This window comes from Oncorhynchus mykiss, chromosome 12 (genome assembly GCF_013265735.2).
Source record: "Oncorhynchus mykiss isolate Arlee chromosome 12, USDA_OmykA_1.1, whole genome shotgun sequence".
NCBI classification, from domain to species: domain Eukaryota; kingdom Metazoa; phylum Chordata; class Actinopteri; order Salmoniformes; family Salmonidae; genus Oncorhynchus; species Oncorhynchus mykiss.
This window is the reverse complement of record NC_048576.1, coordinates 66,654,987-66,671,474: the sequence shown is the minus strand read 5'-3', so window position 1 is coordinate 66,671,474 and position 16,488 is coordinate 66,654,987. Positions and strand designations below refer to the sequence as shown.

Sequence of the window (16,488 nt, the reverse complement as noted above, 5' to 3'; positions counted from 1 at the left end):
AGCTCCGAGACAGGATTGTGTCGAGGCACAGATCTGGGGAAGTGTACCAAAACATTCCTGCAGCATTGAAGGTCCCCAAGAACACATTCTCAAATGGAAGAAGTTTGGAACCACCAAGACTCTTCCTTAGCTGGCCATCCAGCCAAACTGAGCAATTGGGGGAGAAGGGCCTTGGTCAGGGAGGTGACCAAGAACCCAATGGTCACTGACAGAGCGCCAAAGTTCCTCTGTGGAGATGTGAGAACCTTCCAGAAGGACAACCATCTCCCCAGCATTCCACCAATCAGGTCTTTATGGTAGAGTAACCAGACTGAAGCCACTCCTCAGTAAAAGGCACATGACAGCCGCTTGGAGTTTGCCAGAAGGCACCGAAAGGATTCTCAGACCATGAGAAACAAGATTCTCTGCTCTGATGAAACCAAGATTTCCGACTGGGGCAAAGGTTCTGGACAACAACCCTAAGCGCACAGAAACCTGAAAATAGCTGTGCAGTAACACTCACCATCCAACCTGACAGAGCTGGAGAGGTTGTGCAGAGAATGGGAGAAACTCCCCAAATACAGTTGTCAAGCTTGTTGCGAAATACTCAAGAATCAAGGCTGTAATTGATGCCAAAGGTGCCTCACAAAGTACTAAGTAAAGGGTCAGAATACTTAAGTAAAATGTGATATTTCCATTTATTTATAATTTTGCAACCTTTTCTAAAAACATGCTTTTTCTTTGTTATGGGGCATTGTGTGTAGATAGAATAAGGCTGCAACGTAACAAAATGTGGAAAAAGATGAGGGGTCTGAATACTTTCTGAATGCACTGTATTATACCAGTCATTTCTTTTAAAATCCATGAAGCGAATGGAACAAGTGCATACTTCCTGAAAAAAACAGAGATAATTGTGATGCACCCTGAGGTAGGAGGAAGAGGGCGCTAAATGAAGAAATCAGAGGAAGGAACAGGAGCTGTGAACAATGAGGCAGAGAAATCTAACTAGTTGAGCTCAATGGCACGCAGTTCTCAAGAGGGCCAACAAATTAATTGATTTCCTCAAGGTATTTTGAAATAGGAGTTTCCATTTATGCATTTTAGAAAGGGCAGCTGTCAAGATATTGAATTGCATTGCGCAGCAAGAATAACAAATCAAAGACCCAACATCATTCCTGACAGAAAAGCTTACAAATACAAGCTGCTCTGTGCCAAACAGCTCTTAGTTTTCCAGACATTCACTGTACAAATTAGTGTTCCCCAAATTAGAAATTAAATTGACAAAGACTGTTTATTTGTGTGCTGGCCTTAAACTCAGTACAGATACACCAAATGCTTCCACCAGCAAGTTAACAGTGAAACGCAAAGTCTAAAAGCAGGGACAACGAGGACCAGTGGTAGGGTTGAATAGAGGTGTTCTTAGTATATGTTAGAATGCTAACATAGATATATAACTTTATAAAGGCCATTTGCCTGCAGAGAAATAAACAAAGACAACTATTACAAGAGGGAGGATGGAGGGGGAGAGAAAGGGAAAAAACGTCAAGGCATCCTTGCACTTGCTCCCCTGAGAGGATCATGGGAAACTGTCGTCGTCATCTTCGGCCATCTCCTTGGCGAACTCCAGGTCCTGCTGCTCCCGCTCTCTGCGCTCCTGAAATGTAAACACACAGAAGAACATGTCAACACATTAAAGCTGCAATAGGTTATTTTTTGGGAGAGCTGACCAAATTCACACAGAAATGTTATAGATCTGTCACTCTCATTGAAAGCAAGTTTAAGCGGTAGATCTGTTCTGTGCGTGCTATTTCTATGCATCCCAATCTTAAATTTGGTTATGTACATCAGCTTCAAATAGCTGAAAATACACTGCTCAAAAAAATAAAGGGAACACTAAAATAACACATCCTAGATCTGAATGAATGAAATATTCTTATTAAATACTTTTTTCTTTACATAGTTGAATGTGCTGACAACAAAATCACACAAAAATGATCAATGGAAATCAAATTTATCAACCCATGGAGGTCTGGATTTGGAGTCACACTCAAAATTAAAGTGGAAAACCACACTACAGGCTGATCCAACTTTGATTTAAAGTCCTTAAAACAAGTCAAAATGAGGCTCAGTAGTGTGTGTGGCCTCCACGTACCTGTATGACCTCCCTACAACGCCTGGGCATGCTCCTGATGAGGTGGTGGATGGTCTCCTGAGGGATCTCCTCCCAGACCTGGACTAAAGCATCCGCCAACTCCTGGACAGTCTGTGGTGCATGGAGCGAGACATGATGTCCCAGATGTGCTCAATTGGATTCAGGTCTGGGGAACGGGCGGGCCAGTCCATAGCATCAATGCCTTCCTCTTGCAGGAACTGCTGACACACTCCAGCCACATGAGGTCTAGCATTGTCTTGCATTAGGAGGAACCCAGGGCCAACCACACCAGCATATGGTCTCACAAGGGGTCTGAGGATCTCATCTCGGTACCTAAAGGCAGTCAGGCTACCTCTGGCGAGTACATGGAGGGCTGTGCGGCCCCCCAAAGAAATGCCACCCCACACCATGACTGACCCACCGCCAAACCGGTCATGCTGGAGGATGTTGCAGACTCTGTCACGTCTGTCACATGTGCTCAGTGTGAACCTGCTTTCATCTGTGAAGAGCACAAGGCGCTAGTGGCGAATTTGCCAATCTTGGTGTTCTCTGGCAAATGCCAAACGTCCTGCACGGTTTTGGGCTGTAAGCACAACCCCCACCTGTGGACGTCAGGCCCTCATACCACCCTCATGGAGTCTGTTTCTGACCGTTTGAGCAGACACATGCACATTTGTGGCCTGCTGGAGGTCATTTTGCAGGGCTCTGGCAGTGCTCATCCTGCTCCTCCTTGCACAAAGGCGGAGGTAGCGGTCCTGCTGCTGGGTTGTTGCCCTCCTACGGCCTCCTGGTGTACCGGCCTGTCTCCTGGTAGCGCCTCCATGCTCTGGACACTACGCTGACAGACACAGCAAACCTTCTTGCCACAGCTCACATTGATGTGCCATCCTGGATGAGCTGCACTACCTGAGCCACTTGTGTGGGTTATAGACGCCGTCTCATGCTACCACTTGAGTGAAAGCACTGCCAGCATTCAAAAGTGACTAAAACATCAGCCAGGAAGCATAGGAACTGAGAAGTGGTCTGTGGTTACCACCTGCAAAACCACTCCTTTATTGGGGGTGTCTTGCTAATGGCCTATAATTTCCACCTGTTGTCTATTCCATTTGCACAACAGCATGTGAAATTTATTCTCAATCAGTGTTGCTTCCTAAGTGGACAGTTTGATTTCACAGAAGTGTGATTGACTTGGAGTTACATTGTGTTGTTTAAGTGTTCCCTTTATTTTTTTGAGCAGTGTATAATATTTTTGGTTATGGAAAATCTTTTTCAGTGGTTTAGATGGTACAATGATTCTCACAAACTGAAATTAGGTGAACTATTAGACTCAGCAACCAGAAAATGGCGGAGTAATTTATGCATTGTGCATCTTTAAAACAATTAAGTTTGCAAATAGCAATCATTTTAAAATGATAGTATGCATCTAGTCTGAAATTCTAGCCCCAAATATAACATTTGACAAAAAGTAGTTGACTACACTACCCCCTTGTGGTCACAACAGTAAAATATAGTATACTGGTAGTTCAGTAGAAGATATAAAGAACAATTTCCTACCGTCTCCAACAGAACTCTCACGAGGGTCAATTTCAGGGGCTAATACAAGGAGTAGTACAAGGTTGGTACGCACCTCTGCTGATTCTAGGTCCTTGTTGTAAGCCTTGGGTGGAAACCTCATGGCCTTGACAGACATATTGTGTATGTCCAGGCAGAAGGAGATCCTCTGGTGGAAGGCCAGCTGGGGCTCCCTGGTACCGTAGATATCCATGGTCTCTTTAGACTGAACATAGCCTTTCTCATGGTTGATGCTGGCTTCGATCACTCCATCTCGGATAGCCTGGAAAAGAGGGATGTCAGGAGAGAAAAATCAGTAAGAGACTGAGGTAGTTTTCCATTTTCCATTGCATGAGTTGATGTAGAGCAGGAGGTGGGGATACACCATGATCTTAAGGTAAAGGTACAATATATACACTGAACAAAAATATAAAACACAAAAAAAAGTGTTGATCCCATGTTTCTTTAACTGAAATAAAAGACCCCAGACATTTTTTATACGCACAAAAAACTTCTCACAAATGTGATGCAAATGTATTTACATCTCTGTTATTGAGCATTTCTCCTTTGTCCAGTCACCTGGCAGGTTTGCTATATCAAGAAGCTGATTATTAAACAGCATGATCATTACACAAGCGCACAAAGCCATGTCTCAAGTTAAGGGAGAGCGCAATTGGCATGCTGACTACAGGAATTTCCAGCAGAGCTGTAATGTTCATTTCTCTACCATAAGCCGCCCCTGTCATTTTAGAGAATGTCAGTCCAACTGGCCTCACAACCGCAGACCACATGTAACCACGCCAGCCCAGGACCTCCACACTCTGCTTTTTCACCTACGGGATTGTCTGAGACCAGCCACCCGGGCAGCTGATAAAACTGTGGGTATGCACAGCAAAATAATTTCTGCACAAACTGTCAGAAACAGTCGCAGGGAAGCTCAATTGCGTTCTCGTCATCCTCACCAGGATCTTGACCTGACTGCAGTTCAGCATCCTAACAGACTTCGGTGGATAATTGCTCACCTTCGAAGGCCACTGGCACGCTGGAGAAGTGTGCTCTTCACAGATGAATCCCGGTTTCAATTGTACCGAGTAGATGGCAGAAAGTGTGTATGGAGTCGTGTGGGCGAGCGGTTTGCTGATGTCAATGTTGTGAAGAGAATGCCCCATGGTGGCGGTGGGATTATGGTATGGGCAGGCATAAACTACGGACAACAAACACAACTGCATTTTATCGATGTCAATTTGAATGCCCAGAGAAACCGTGATGAGATCCTCAATGGCCCATTGTTGTGCCATGAAAATGCCATGTCGCAAGAATCTGTACACAATTCCTGGAAGCTGAAAATGTCCCAGTTCTTCCATAGCCTGCATACTCAGACACGTCACCCATTGAGCACGTTTGGGATGTTGTGGATTGACATGTATGAGAGCGTGATCCAGTTCCCATCAAGACCCAGCAACTTCGCACAGCCATTGAAGAGGAGTGGGACAACATTCCACAAGCCAAAATCAACAGCCTGATCAACTGTATGCGAAGGACATGTGTCGCGCTGCATGAGGCAAATGGATACATCCGATACTGACTGGTTTTCTGACCCACGCCCCTAGACCGTGTTGACCCCAATCTGGGTTCGGATAAAGGTCCACCAACTGAGTATGGCTGTAGTATGTCATGTTACCTTGGCCACTATGAACTCAGCATCCTCTGGACTGTCCAGCTGCAGCTTCTGAGCGATGTCTGCCAGGGATATACGAGAGTACGACAGGCTGATCATACGCACACCTACAGGGAGAGATGGTTTTAAATATCAACAAGTCATTCAGGTATTAAAAAAGAGCCATGACCAAACACTTAAAAAGAAGAGGGAGCCATCTGAGAATGTGGAAGAAGAGCCCAAACTGAAACGCCTGGTCACTGACCTGTCTTGATGACATTGTGTCGCAGGCGGATGATCAAGGTGTAGGTGCCGTCTGCCTGGAACTTCTCTCCAAACTGATCCAGGGCCTGGTTGAACTTGGCCAGGTTACCCGTCCTGACAGCTGTGTGGGAACAGAGACCAGGGTTGAAATCTTACTCACACTTAAAATGCATTCTCATGACCCAGCTTTCCGACAACTTACCCTGGGTGAGCAGGAAATAGGGCGCTAGGGATCTCTTCAGTGGAGCCTGCCGGAACTGCAGCCTGTCTGGGATCTCCCCAAGCAACAGCTCCACCACAATCAGTAACTTGTGGACCTGATAGGGATAGAGAGATGTGAACAAACATTTTTTGTGGGCTATTTTATTTGTTAAGCCCTTTGATATGTATCTGCTGAATTATTATTTAAAATATTGAAATAGCATTAGTGACTGAGAAAAACAAATTGATACAATTTACAGCCAATAATGCAGGCCTTAGGGGTTGGGGGGTGAGCATGCGGGTCTTGGCAGATGAGATGATATTGCGTGTATCTAAGTTGTTGTTTGTGTGTGTAGGTTTGTGTATGAAGGGGAGAAAGAAAATTAGGAAAAATGTAAAACAAAATATTATATATAAAAATAAAAAAATGCATCACTCCCTGTAAGAAATGTGCTATATAAAAAAAATTTGAGCAACAACCGTAAAACCTTAAGTGTATTATTTAAATTATTTTTAAAAAATAAGGTAGCCTAGTGGTTAAGAGAGTTGGACCAGTAACCAAAAGGTCGCCATTTCAAATGCGTGTGACGGTGAAAAATCTATCGGCTATGCCCTTGAGCAAGGTTCTTAAGTGTCTGCTAAAAGACTAAAATGTAATAATTGCACTTAGGGAAAAACTGCATGCCGTGTGTACTGACTGTCTGTTTGAAGCCCACAGCTGTGTGTTGGGGGGCCTTCCTCAAGGCATTGGTCAGGGTCCTCCTGGCCTCTGTGTATTCCAGCTGGATAGCCTTGATACGACCTGGAGGGGCGATTGAGCAGTGGTGGAAAAAGTACCCGATTGTCATAGTTTAGTAAAAGTAAAGATACCTTAATAGAAAATTACTCAAGTAAAAGTCACCCAGTAAAAACCTACTTGAGTAAAAGTATTTGGTTTTAAATATACTTAATTACTTCTCAAAGGTAAATGTAATTGCTAAAATCTACATAAGTATCAAAAGTAAAAGTATGAATAACTTTAAAAAAATGTTTTTGTTTACAGCTAGCCAGGGGCACACTCCAACACTGAAACATAATAGGGATGGTCTCTATAAGTGTGATTTTGACAATTTTCTGTCCTGTTAAGCATTAAAAATGTAACAAGTATTTTTGGGTGTCAAGGAAAATGTATGGCGTATAGAGTACATTATTTTCTTTAGGAATGAAGTAAAAGTATAAGTATAAGTACATTAAAGTAGATACCCCAAAAAAACTACTTCAGTATTTTTACTTAAGTAATTTACGCCACTGGGAGGGAGAGAATGATCAGTGTGGAAAAGCAGCAAACTAAGGCCATAACTACAAATTAATTCATATTCTGAGGAAGTTTCTTATAGTCACTTCAAAATCTGTAGAGGCATAGTGGCCTGATAATTCAATTGAATGTGATTAAACTAAAATTCTGATGTCGTCAAATAATAAAATGTTTACAGTTTTATCACAGGTGATGCTTTATTTCAACAGAAATTGGTATGCTTAGTGCTCCTCCCCCTCACCTGTATAGTAGAGGTAGCGGGCCCACTCGTTGTTGTTGGCCAGCTCGGGGAAGACTGACTTGGACACCAGCTTCTCAGCCTGGTCGTACAGGTTGTACTGCAGGTAGTTCCTCAGCAGCAGGTTGAGCAGCGTGGCCTGGCCGTCGGCGTCGTGCCGCAAGGTGGCTGTCCTCAGGCGCGTGTGCAGGAAACTGTGCAAGAAGGGTTTTCATTTGTTTAAAAATCGATCAAAGGCATTACATATTGACAGGTTCCAAACTGGCCTTTTGCCTTTTGAAACAAATTCAATTTTTCTCCATTTGTTTAAGTCAGAAAAAACAAAAACAGTCAGTGAAAGTATTGCTGGGCTTACCTACGCACGGTGTCCAGTTGGTTGAGGAACTCGTAGACGCGGGAGTGGTAGTAGTAACACTTAGCAGCCACCAGGTCCAGAGCCCGCCGGTTCTGAGGGCCGATCTTCTGTAAGAGCTCGTCTGACACCTTCTGGGCCTACAGAGAGAAAAGTGAGAAGCTAACGACCAAGACAGGCAGTCGGGCATTAACCCAGTCATAACTTATTTCTAAGGACTATGGTATGATGGTGAGCAATGTAAAACCAAAGAGGAACCAGAGCTCAATCCAATATAAATATGTACTGTGCATGCATGAGAGAGAGAGCGTGTGAGCTCAGTCAGCCCACCTCTGTGTAGCGTTTGTTGTTGGTGAGGTAAACCACCAGGAGCAGCTGCAGGTAGGCCTCCGCTTCAGGGATCAGGGGGGTGGCAGCTGCCTTTCCTGTACGGGGCCTGAACTGGACATCTCCCTCGGTGTCCATGGGCTGGACGGATGCAATAGATGGAGGGGAGAGGGTGTGGGTAGAGGAGGGAAAAGGAAAGACGGAACCGGACAGAAAGTGACCAAAGGAGACAGAGCGAAAAAGGCCATGAGTAATAGTTTATAGCCAAGGTTTCTCAGCAATAGTAATAGTAGTACCAGAGTCTTTTCTATCTGATACTATCTGTGCTCATCGTACCTCCTCCAGGAAGCTGAGTAGGAACTCCTTGCCGGCGGCATTGGAGGTGTAGAAGCCAGACACAGCCTTGTGCAGCACATTGGGGTTGAGGCGGCGGCTGGTGGAGGGCAGGGCACGCAAGGCCCTCAGCACAAAGCGAGGCTCCTTGCCCGACACGGCCTTCTCTATCTGCTTTACATGCTCCTTGATGTCTGCAAAGGGAGAGGGGGAGTAAGGTCATAAGGAGAGACTTATGATAGAGTGATACAAAAAAATCTGACACCTAATGTCAGTTCTTTCACTCATCTCAATACTGAAAATAATTTAAAATACAGTGTAGTTACTGACATGGCAAGCTAGGTAGCTACAATTGGAGATACAAAAATATAAAAGTACTGCTTTGACAGTAGTGATTTCCAACTGACACACATTGAAGTAAACATTGCTAGCAAACTGATTAATTCACTAGCTGGCTAGCTATGACTAGGGTTTTTTGTTTTTGTTAGATACCCAGCTAGCTACTAACGTTAGCTACCTAGCTAGTTAATGTTACTACTACAGCGAGTGAATACAAGTCAGACCTGCGTTAACGCAGTTAGTCAGACCATATAGTAAGCAGGCTAACTAGGTCAACTAACTATATTCTTCCAGTATAGCTACATTTGAACAAAAATATTGCCAATTAAACCGGGCAAATAAGCTAACGTTAGCTAGTTACACTGGCTAACAACTGCTTGCTAACGCTAACTAGCTAACTAACATTAAGTACAGTAGGTAGCAAAAACACGAAGCAGTTGCAATATTCAGTATCTGACATTAAGTTTGAATGTATCCTTTTCAGCATGTATGTTATAGCTCAGCTAACCATCTAGCTAGCTACCTTCAAGTGTGAGGGTATCAAGTTCCTTGGGTTTCTTCTCTGCAGTAGCAGAGTCTTCCTCCGGCATCTCCACATCCTGCGGCTCGGGGCCCGCATCCTTCTGTTTATCAGCTTTGGAGTCCTTGGATTTCTCGCGTCTCTTGGCTGTTGTCTCTTTCATACTGTCTGAAATGAAACGTGCAAGTAAACGTAACTATCAATAAGACATGTCAAAATAAACTACGTAGAATTCACATTTAATTGACTCCATTCAACACTCACATTCGTCTCGTCGGCAGAATGACTGGCAACTATTGTGACGCGCAAAGGATTATGGGGACATTTCATACTAGTTGATCCTGACAATATCGAGCAGTCAAAAGTAATAGATAGCTGATGAAAGTGATACTTTTCAACGTAACGCTGCTTTTAGTACGAATTGTTGTTTTGATGTAGATATAAAACAGGGAGATCTGGTAACAAAATCATTTTCTAAATACAATTGAGAGAGAAATCGCATATTTTTAGGGCTCCACTCATCTTCCTTAAATAATCCAAACAATTTATGGCGAGCTGTGATGAAATCAATGATGTCTTGTAAACCTACAGTGCTTTTGCAGAGTTGTAGCCTATGTGGTCGTTTATATGAAGTCCATTACTCACATTGACACATGTGCACTGAACAAAAATATAAACGCAACATGCAATAATTTAAAGGTTTTACTGAGTTACAGTTCATAGAATGACAACAGTCAATTGAAATACATTCATTAGGCTCTAATCTATGGATTTCACGATTGGGCAAGGGCACAGCCATGGGTAGGCCTGCGAGGGCATAGGCCCATCCACTGGGGAGCCAGGCCCAGCCAATCAGAATGATTATTTTTTCTCCCTAAAAAAGGTCTTTATTACAGACAGAAATACTCCTTAGCTCATGAAAAATGGGACCAACACTTTACATGTTGCACTTATATTTTTGATCAGTATACATCATTAGTGGGATTATTTACTTTGTGAGCCAATCCACTCACAACGTTTATGACCATTGAAGAAGTTTAGGCACACACATACAGTAATTACACTGATTGCTATTTCAACATAATTTCTTTGATCATCTGAACAGTATGATGTTCAGATGATGTTCACATGCCACACAAATCTACTGTAAAGATACCAAACCAAAGGCAAGAGATGTGCTATAAAGTCATATAATCACAACTCCCTTCACAGTCTTGAAAGAGAAAACAGAGAGGATAGATCAGGTATTGTTTGCACAAGGGGGTAAACAAGAATGAGCCGTTACCATGGAAATGGAGGAAGTGCTAGCATGCCAGCAGAGTAATGGGAGACAGATCAAAGGCTGGGAGGATGGTGGGGGAGGTAGTGGAGGGGCGATGCAGCGATCGCGATCCCGTCCCATGCTGTGCCATCTCCTGCCACCGTGTGGCTCTCCCTCCAATAAGAAGGGGACATGCAATCTCACACAGACAGAGGTTCACAAACCAAAGCCTGTTCCACCCACACAAGCCCAGAGTGGCACAGGATCCAATATGAATGTTGTGGGTGGTGTATGTGAAGAAAGGGTGTGTGTACCTAAACAGACTGCAGAAGGGGAGACCCATTACCTGTTCAACAATATGAGAATATGTCACTTATGTACTCTGCATTCTTGAATTGTTGGCATTGTTTTCCCTCGCATGTCTTTAGGACGGTCTTTCATAATTTGACCATTTGATAATAATTGTGAACCCTTGCAACTTATAACGATATATATGCATTTTGAAAATGTGGATATTATTAAATATTTGTATCGGGAATGTGTTTACAACATCAAGTGTCATTATTGAAAGATAATGTCATCACACTTCTCAGTTTCAGTCATACTTGCTAGTTTGATTTTTTTTGTCTGTACAATTAATGAGCCTTCTTCTCCTACTCATAACTCTGTATATACAAAAAAAATTGTCAACACAACATGTAAAGTTGAGCTGAAATATAAGATCCCAAAAATGTTCCACATGTACAAAGAGCTTATTTCTCTAAAATGTTGTTTACATCCCTGTTAGAGATAATTTCTCATTTACAAAATAATCAATCCACCTGACAGGTGTGGCATATCTAGAAACGGATTATACAGCATGATCATTACACAGGAGCACCTTGTGCAAATCAATTTAAAACATTTTTGACATGTGTTTTTCTGGATTTTTTGTTGTTGTTATTCTGTCTCTCACTGTTCAAATTAACCTACCATTAAAATTATAGACTGATCATTTCTTTGTCAGTGGGCAAATGTACAAAATCAGCAGGGGATCAAATACTTTTTTCCCTCGCTGTATATGCAAATCTTAATGTGACAGCTCTGGTTACATAATAAATTCAATTAGAGCTTTTTAATGTAAATAATATAATTGTATGTTTTTACAGCACCACAAAACGACAAATAGATTAAATGCATGCTGTCCCTCTCCCTGTCCCTTTCTACATTCCTGCACTCTGTATTTTCAATAGGTCAAGACACCCCAAAGGAACAGACTAAAATACATCTAGCTGGATATGTGTTGCAGGGTGGCAGTAGATGGGCCATCGCAGGAGGAGGTGGACTACAGGCACCTTGGGAAAATGTTTTACATGGCCAATAAAAAAAAGAAGAGTGAGGTGTTCAGAAAGGTGTGTGACATCTGCCATTCAAGTCAATGACAACAACAATTGGGGCAGGGACAGAGAATTTGAGACAGGGACAGAGTAACAGCGACAGAGACAGAGAAACAGAGACTGGGACGGAGTAACAGCGAGAGAGAAACAGACACAGGACAGAGACAGAGAACAGAGATAGGGACAGAGAATCAGAGACGGGGACAGAGTAACAGCGACAGAGAAACAGACACAGGACAGAGACAGAGAAACAGAGACAGAGAAACAGAGACAGGGACAGAGTAACAGCGACCGAAAAACAGGGACAGGACAGAGACAGAGAAACAGGGACAGAGAAACAGAGGGACAGAGACATGGAGAGAGAAACAGGTACAGACACAGATAGGACTGTTGACATGGAGTTTCAAGCTATAAATTGTCTGTTTTTGTACGCTTTGTGTCAATACAGCTCAATAAATGTTCCTATTTTCTTTTTGTCACAAGCATTAATTTTATACGTCCATCAATGAACTGTACAGAATGTTATCGTAGGGAGAGACATCAGACATCACAGAGTAGACCCCGACAATAGGCCTCACTTTGGTGCTCCTGAGGTGGCGGGGCATTGGGTCAATTTGGTGGCTCTCCTATCCTCTTTGGTTCTCATCTGGAGTCAAAGCTCTGAAGAGTCAAGGGGTGTCTCTGTCTTGACGTCCAGCTGCAGACTAACGAGGAGTGAGTTAGGCTTGGGCGGTATCCAGTGGTGTAAAGTACTTAAGTAAAAAAAACCTTAAAGTACTACTTAAGTTGTTTTTGGGGGGTATTTATATTTTTGACTACTTTTACTTCAATACATTCCTGAATTTAAAAAAATAGTTTTTACTCTATACATTTTCCCTGACATCCAAAAGTACTCATTACATTTTGAGTGCTAAGCAGAAAAGGGAAATGGTACAATTCACGCACTTATCAAGAGAACATCCCTGGTCATCCCTACTATCTCTGATCTCTCGGACTCACTAAACACACATGCTTCTTTGGTAAATAATGTGTTGGAGTGTTGGAGTGTGCACCTGGCTATCCATAGATTAAAAAAACTTGAAAATGGTGCTTAAGATAAGAAATGTGATATTTTGATACTTAAGTATATTTTAGCAATTACATTTACTTTTGATACTTAACTATATTTATAACCAAATACTTTTAGACTTTTACTCAAGTAGTATTCTAATGAGCGACTTTCACTTGAGTACAATAATTGAGTACTTTTTTCGACGACTGGTGGTATCCAGATTGTCATACCTTCATACTGACCTTGTGCCATACCGGATATTCAGTAACACCGGCACTGAACAAACCCCACTGAGTATTTCAAAGGTTAGCAATGCTAACGAGTATATGTAAAATCCAATAACTAACTAAATGCATTGGAAACATTTGAAGTATTTGCAGGACTGACATCCCAGCTCATAAAGTTATACAAGTAACAAAACAAAAAAATGCTACTCACAGTTTGCTGTACGCACAAAACAAACATCTTGATCCAGGAGGGGCTCTCTGCTGTTACCAAGCAAAGCTTGATTTTGGAACAGTGAGTGACTCACAACTTGATTTTGGAAGAGTGAGTGACTCACAACTTGATTTTGGAAGAGTGAGTGACTCACAACTTGCTTTTGGAAGAGTGAGTGACTCACAATTTGATTTTGGAAGAGTGAGTGACTCACAACTTGATTTTGGAAGAGTGAGTGACTCACAACTTGATTTTGGAAGAGTGAGTGTCTCACAACTTGATTTTGGAAGAGTGAGTGACTCACAACTTGATTTTGGAAGAGTGAGTGACTCACAACTTGATTTTGGAAGAGTGAGTGACTCACAACTTGATTTTGGAAGAGTGAGTGACTCACAACTTGATTTTGGAAGAGTGAGTGACTCACAAGGCTCCGGTCTCTCATCTTTGTGCGGTTAGCTTGATAATGAAAAAATTATATGATAGGTGAAATGAAAAACGCAATCTTTTCTCCTGGCATATTGCACAAGTTGACTGCAGGTATTTATTTAAAAAGTAGCCACAAATATTCAAATTTATTTTTCAAATAAATAGTTTAAACGGCATTGAAAAAACATCTCCCCGTTATATGGTATATACAGTATAGCGCCCAAGCCTAGAGTTAGTGGTCCCAGCAGCCACAACTAAACTGTTTCACTAGCTGATGGTTTGCGTCAGCCCGTTTCACTCCCTTCCTCTTCACAGCAGTACTTAGAAGCAACTGCAGCCTCTGTCGATATTCTGATGCCCTGTCACCTTGATTTTCTTCATGAACCTGGCGAGTATCCCATCACCATCCTCTACTAGTCCATAAAATGAATCGAGTAGCTTCATGTAGGCTCTTGGGGATGCAGAGGAGCCAAGTAGCCTCATCACGTCTGAAGCTGGAGGAAGCAGACTCTCCAGGATCCACCGCCCCTGTAGGTATCTAGTGGGGCAATCTTGAAACATCAGTTCAACATGCAGACACCATGTCTCAAAGTCAGCTTCACCTGGGGGCTTTGGTACTTTGGTACTTTCCCCGAGAAGGAACGTAGCCGCTATTTTAGAGTGGTGTCACTCCTAATAATTGGTTCTACCACAATGCAGGTGTGTTAATCACATCATCACCCATTACCTCAGTCCTGGTTGGGGTTGTTCGCCTCCTAGCTGTGGACTTCCTCATGTCTGAATGAGGGGGTAGGCGAAGTGGGGGGGGGGGGGGGGGGGGGGGGTCTTTGTGAGATCATACCTTGTCTCAGCAGATCTTCTCAGTAGGGGTGTGTCGCTATTGTCAGAGTGGACACGGTCATTGCCATAACGACTAATGTCATCTGAATAATAAGGAGCAACTAGGGTCTGGTCAGTGGCTCGATACTCATACTGCTGCTAGTAGTTAATTAGCCTAATTTCAAAGAAATATAACCTTTGGCAATATTTTTAATGAAAAGTAAAAACAGATTATTAATGTCTGGTCAAATAATACAGTTTGCTGCTGTGTAACACACTATATGTAAAAAAGTATGTGGACACCCCTTCAAATTAGTACATTTTGGTTATTTCAGCCACACCTGTTGCTGACAGGTGTATAAAATCAAGCCCACAGCCATGCAATCTCCATAGACAAAGATTGGCACTAGAATGGCCTTACTGAAGAGCTCAGGGACTTTCAATGTGGAACCGTCATAGGATGCCACCTTTCCAACAAGTCAGTTTGTTAAATTTTTGCTCTGCTAGTGCTGTTATTGTGAAGTGGAAACGTCTAGGAGCAGCACCGGCTCAGCCGGAAAAGTGGGTTTGGCGGATGACAGGAGAACGCTGCCTGTCTAAATACATAGTGCTAACTGTAAAGTTTGGTGGAGGATGAATAATGGTCTGGGGCTGTTTTTCATGGAACCCTGACCTCAACCCCATCGAACACCTTTTGGGATGAATTGGAACACCTGACGGCGAGCCAGGCTAAATAGCCCAGCATCAGTGCCCGACCTCACCAACGCTCTTGTGGTTGAATGGAAGCAAGCCCCTGCAACAATGTTCCAACATCTAGTGGAATTCCTTCCCAGAAGAGGCTGTTAGGGCCGCAAAGGGGGGACCAACTCCATATTAATTCCCATAATTTTGGAATGAGATGTTTGAATAGGAGGTGTCCACATACTTTTGGTCATGTAGTGTATGTGCGTGTATCCTGTGATTATAGAACAGCAATGTCACCACAATGTGTAAAGAACATAACATGTACAACTGGGCTGCAATACCCTTAATCAAGAATAAATTAGCTCAAGGAGGATTAGTGACAGCTTCTACTCCTAAACCATAAGACTCCTGAACAGCTAATCAAAGGACAACCCAGAACCCTCGTTTATGCTGCTGCTACACTCTGTTTATAATCCATGCAGTCACTTTAACTCTACCTACATGTACATATTACCTCAATTACCCCGACTAACCGGTGCCCCCACACATACTGCTGCTGTTTAATTATTTGTTTTTTTCCAAATATTTACTTATTTTGCCTATTATTGTTTATCTATTTTTTACTTAACCCTTATATTTTTTTAATTAATTTAAAGCATTGTTGGTTAAGGGCTTGTTAGTAAGCATTTCACTAAGGTCTACCTACACCTGTTGTTTTCGGCGCATGTGACAAATACAATTTGATTTGAGACTTGAAGCAAAAAAAACGTTATTTTGATTAATTTATTCTTACTATTGCACCCTTCCACAAGATATAGTCCCGACACAGAACTAGTGCTGTTTCCCAAACCGCCTGGTCCCTTGTTCTATAGACACAATCCAGTCATTATTTGTGTTCTGTATCTGTGGACACGACCCTGTCATTCGTTCTAAATGTTCCATTGCCATACAGGCTGGCAACGTTTTTATCCCTTGCTAGCTAGCCAACTACGGCTAATTTACGGTCACGTCAAAAAGTCCAGCCAGAATAACAACAGTAGCTTCTTTTGCATTTGTTTAAGCTGTTTTCTAGTGACATTTATTTGGATACATCCATAACAATGAGCTAATGATGCGCAACTTCGCCTGGCTTGAAAATGTGCTCTCTCGTCAGGACACTGTTGTTCAGAGGAGCTAGCCAACAACACAGCTAACACAATCACTTCAAATTGAAGCTGATTTGTATA

At 42.6% G+C, this 16,488-nt stretch overlaps 1 protein-coding gene across 1 annotated transcript; it reads right to left on the bottom strand.

Moving 5' to 3' along the window:
- Positions 1-659: 659 nt before the first annotated feature.
- Positions 660-9,600, bottom strand: LOC110538072 (26S proteasome non-ATPase regulatory subunit 3). The gene is made up of 12 exons (XM_021624643.2): positions 9,472-9,600; positions 9,211-9,375; positions 8,352-8,542; positions 8,019-8,156; positions 7,692-7,828; positions 7,340-7,530; positions 6,503-6,606; positions 5,806-5,920; positions 5,605-5,724; positions 5,364-5,467; positions 3,759-3,965; positions 660-1,633 (listed from the first exon to the last, which is right to left on the bottom strand). Exons 2-12 carry the CDS (start codon positions 9,368-9,370, stop codon positions 1,556-1,558), a joined length of 1,545 nt encoding a protein of 514 aa, XP_021480318.1. The 5' UTR covers positions 9,371-9,375; positions 9,472-9,600; the 3' UTR covers positions 660-1,555.
- Between the last annotated feature and the right edge of the window lie 6,888 nt (positions 9,601-16,488).

Coding starts and splice junctions, on each gene's coding strand:
- LOC110538072 (XM_021624643.2), bottom strand. CDS start 9,370: ATGAAAGAGACAACAGCCAAGAGACGCGAGAAATCCAAGGACTCCAAA. Junction 7,531..7,691: donor CAACTGGACACCGTGCGTAG/GTAAGCCCAGCA, acceptor CTTCTTGCACAG/TTTCCTGCACACGCGCCTGA. Junction 3,966..5,363: donor CTGAGTTCATAGTGGCCAAG/GTAACATGACAT, acceptor CCTCTTTTCCAG/GCTATCCGAGATGGAGTGAT.